At 65.9% G+C, this 3,719-nt stretch overlaps 2 protein-coding genes across 2 annotated transcripts in view; one reads left to right on the top strand and one right to left on the bottom strand.

Moving 5' to 3' along the window:
• Nucleotides 1–641, bottom strand: part of EMIHUDRAFT_230476 (hypothetical protein) — a gene marked incomplete at both ends in the record, with an annotated part of 5,665 nt that extends 5,024 nt beyond the window's left edge. The window contains 3 exons of the mRNA XM_005785068.1: nucleotides 91–206; nucleotides 362–403; nucleotides 519–641. Of these exons, the coding sequence (XP_005785125.1) occupies nucleotides 91–206; nucleotides 362–403; nucleotides 519–641 (281 nt within the window). The remainder of the gene's footprint in view (nucleotides 1–90; nucleotides 207–361; nucleotides 404–518) is intronic.
• Nucleotides 642–1,478: 837 nt separating this feature from the next.
• EMIHUDRAFT_112170 (putative ubiquitin-protein ligase) lies at nucleotides 1,479–3,212 on the top strand (the record flags this gene model as incomplete). Its single annotated transcript, XM_005785067.1, has 2 exons — nucleotides 1,479–2,492; nucleotides 2,559–3,212. The coding sequence occupies 2 exons, from the start codon at nucleotides 1,479–1,481 to the stop codon at nucleotides 3,210–3,212; spliced, it is 1,668 nt and encodes a 555-aa protein (XP_005785124.1).
• Between the last annotated feature and the right edge of the window lie 507 nt (nucleotides 3,213–3,719).

The raw sequence follows: 3,719 nt of genomic DNA, 5'->3' as shown, positions 1-3,719 counted from the left end.
TCCAGGCTGAGGTGCGCAGCGCGCAGGGCGAAAAGGGCCCGCGAGAGCGAGGAGGGGGCGGCGGCGGTGTGGCGACGGCAGTGAGCGCACCAGCCCAGCAGCGTGGTCAGCTGCTCCTGGCTCAGCGCGCCCCGCAGCTCGTGCACCGCCGCAAAGGCCGACGGCTGCGACTCGAGCTGAGCGATCCGGTTCGTCAGCGTCGAGACCTGCGCAGCAAACGCAGAACAGAGAGCATGGGACGAGACGGCCGCGAAAAGGCTCCGCCGCCGCGGCGCGCGCTGCCGGTAAGAGGACCACGCGGCGGGGCAGAGGGTGTGCAGCCGCAGGGAGCAGCGCGCGCCTGCTCCTGCAGCTCCTGCACAAACTGCTTGTGGCGAAGCCGCGCCTGACGCGCGCTCTCCGCCTTGCGCGCGAGCCTGCGCGAGGGGAGGGGCGCGCCACGCGTCAAGATCGCCGCGCGGAGCAAGCCGCTGCTGCGCATCGCCGAGCAGCGTCGCGCGCCTCGAGTGCCGCGAAACCTCGCCGCCCGCGCAGTTCGCAGCCGCAGCGGAGCCCGCGTAAATGTCCTCGCCAGTGTCCATCTCCGCGTCAGGGGTCTCCGGCGTGGCCTGCGGCCGAGGCACCCCATCCATGCTGATCATGGCGCGGCAATAGGATGCAAGCCGGAGGCCTCGGAGATCGTGGCAGCGACAAGGGCCCTTGTCGGCCAGTTCACGACCCACACGTGCCCGGGACTTTGCGTGAAGAAAAAGAATTTCCTTGTCGCACACTGGGCACGGGACTGGCGCGCACTGTACACCACAAGAAAAAGAAAGATGGGCCGGGCGCGTTTTGAGAAGGGTGCGAGAAAGGGAATTCCGATGGGTTTTATATTTTTATGCTTGTTTTCTTTTTCTTCCTCGGGGAAAAGAACTTCCGCCGGAGCGCCCGCCGTACCCCCGAAGACATTGTCCCCCCCCCCCCCCCCGCCCCGGGGACGCGCAGCGCGCTTAGACGCGATGGTGGCCACGCGCCGCCAAGCCGGGCGTGAGTCTGCCGAGCTGGGACGCCGGGCATCATGCGCAGCGCGCGACGGCAACGTTGTTGCGCTACGCGCGCTGCACGAGCAGGGCGTGTCGCTTCAAGGAGCAGACGCTGACGGCTGTACTCCAGCTCACTTCGCTGCTGGCAGCGGCCACACTGACTGCCTGCGAGTGCTGCATGGGGCAGGAGCGAGCCTATCGGCGGCGGAGGCGGACGGAAGAACTCCCGCTCACCTCGCTGCTGGGCGCGGCCACGAGAGCTGCCTTCGAGTGCTGCACGAGCTTGGGGCGGCGGCGAGCCTGTCGGCGGCGGATGCGGAGGGAGACACTCGGCCCGCTCACTACGCTGCTGAGCGCGGCCACGAGAGCTGCCTTCGAGTGCTGCACGAGCTCGGGGCGGCGGCGAGCCTGTCAGCTGCGAATGCGAGGGGAACGACTCCCGCTCACCTCGCTGCTATGCGCGGCCACGAGAGCTGCCTCCGAGCGCTGCACGAGCTTGGGGCTGGAGCGAGCCTGTCAGCTGCGAGTGCGAACGGAGCGACTCCCGCTCACCTCGCTGCTACGAGCGGCCACGAGAGCTGCTTGAGAGCGTTACACGAGCTTGGGGCGGCGGCGAGCCTGTCAGCGGCGGAGGAGGGCGGATGGACTCCCGCTCACCTCGCTGCTTGGAGCGGCCACGAGAGCTGCCTGCGAGCACTACACGAGGGGGCTGGAGCGAGCCTGTTAGCTGCGAATGCAGACGGAGACACTCCCGCTCACTTCGCTGCTTCGTGCGGCCACGAGAGCTGCGTCGAGTTTCTCGTCTCGATCGGAGGCGCTGCTTCCTTGTTTGCCGACCTCGCCTCCTCACCTGGCCAGATTGAGACGGACTACCCCGTCCTGCTCTCAAAGCCGTCGCTGCTCGTCTTGGCTGTCAAGCGGGCCTGGCTGCACGTGCGCCTCGAGGCGAAGGTGGGCGGCGCCGACGCCGTCAAGCTCTCGCTCGTGGCGAGGCGCGACAACATCCTCGACGGCCTCTGCGCACAGCTGGGCGTCGACGAGACCACGGGCAGCCTTGTGGAAGGGACGCGCGCGCAGCAGCTTGATGTGACGTTCGATGGCGAGGCGGCGGCCGGCGACGCTTTGCGCCGGGAGTGGTTCGGCCAGGCGACGGCCGAAATGGTCGACGGGCGGACAGGCCTCTTCTCTCCGGACGGGCAGCAAACGCTGCGGCCGAACCCGAACTCGGCCACTGAAGCTGGGCCGGACCACCTCTCGTACTTTGCACTTCTCGGGCGGATCACCGGCCTGTCCCTCTACCACCAGGAGACGCTCAACGTCTCTTGGTCCACCGCCTTCCTCAAGGCGGCCTTCGGTTACGAGATCGCCTTCGACGACCTAGAGCTGGAGGACCCGAGCCTGCACAGCTCGCAGACGCAGCTGCTCTCCTTGTCCGCGGAGGATCTCGAGGCGGTCTGCCTCACCTTCGAGGTGCGGAATTGCAACACACCATGTCTGAGATTGGTGGAGACGAGCCTACCCCCCCGCCCCTCGCAGGTAAACGGCGACGAGGCGCTCGTCTACGAGGACTCGTCCAAGCGGCGGCGCGTCGTGGAGCTCAAGCCAGGAGGTGCTGACGAGGTGGTAACCCAGGCCAACCTCAAGGAGTACTTGCAGCTGTACGCCCGCCACAAGCTACTTGGCGCGATCGAGCCGCAGGTCTCCGCCTTCCGCTCCGGGTTGGGCGTCTTCTTCGACGAGGATCTGCTGTCCACCCTCCGCACTTGCTGCACGGTCGCCGAGGTGCAGCTACTCATCTGCGGCCAGGCTGCGATCGACGTCGACGACTGGGAACAGTTCACGGTCTACGACCCGCCCGGCTACCGCCAATCGAGCACCGTGGTGTCTCTCTGGAAGGTGGTTCGCGCGATGTCAGTCGAGGAGCGCGCGCAGCTGCTCCATTTCGCCACCGCCTCGACGCGGCCGCCAGCCACCGGCTTCGCCTCGCTCATGGGCTACGGAGGCGCCGAGCAGCGCTTCACGGTGACGCGCTTTGACGGCCCCAGCGCCACCGAGAGGCTGCCGACGGCATCGGCCTGCTTCAACCGGCTCTACTTGCCCGAGTACGGCAGTGAGGCTGAGTTGCGCGCCAAGCTGAGGCTCGCGCTGACGGAGTCGCACGGCTTCGCCGAGGCGGCGGTGGCCACGTGATGAGAGGCAGAAGCACCTAGACATGTGCATGCGCATGTGCATGTTGTCACATGAAACGGACAGTCTGTAAAGCGAGGGGCAGTCCAGATAGTAAGGTAAGGTAAGGTAAGGTTAGGTATAAACTTCTCCACACACACGAGGTGGTGGGGCAAGGGGGGGCAACACCTCGCGTCTCCACGTCTGACGACAGGAGCCCCACGGCATTCAAAGTGCAAGGCCCAGGCCCCAGCTAGTGCGCGTGGGTGAGCGCGGTGTGGTGTGTGTGTGTGTGTGTGTGTGTGTGTGTGTGTGTGTGTGTGTGTGTGTGTGTGTGTGTGTGTGTGTGTGTGTGTGTGTGTGTGTGTGTGTGTGTGTGTGTGTGTGTGTGTGTGTGTGTGTGTGTGTGTGTGTGTGTGTGTGTGTGTGTGTGTGTGTGTGTGTGTGTGTGTGTGTGTGTGTGTGTGTGTGTGTGTGTGTGTGTGTGTGTGCGTGTCCGTGTGTGTGTGTGTGTCTGTGTGTGTGTGTGTG

The sequence above is a fragment of the Emiliania huxleyi genome (assembly GCF_000372725.1).
Source record: "Emiliania huxleyi CCMP1516 chromosome Unknown EMIHUscaffold_164, whole genome shotgun sequence".
In the NCBI taxonomy this organism is placed as follows: Eukaryota; Haptophyta; order Isochrysidales; family Noelaerhabdaceae; genus Emiliania; species Emiliania huxleyi.
Note: the sequence above shows the minus strand (reverse complement) of the source record. Positions and strands in the feature narration are given on the sequence as shown.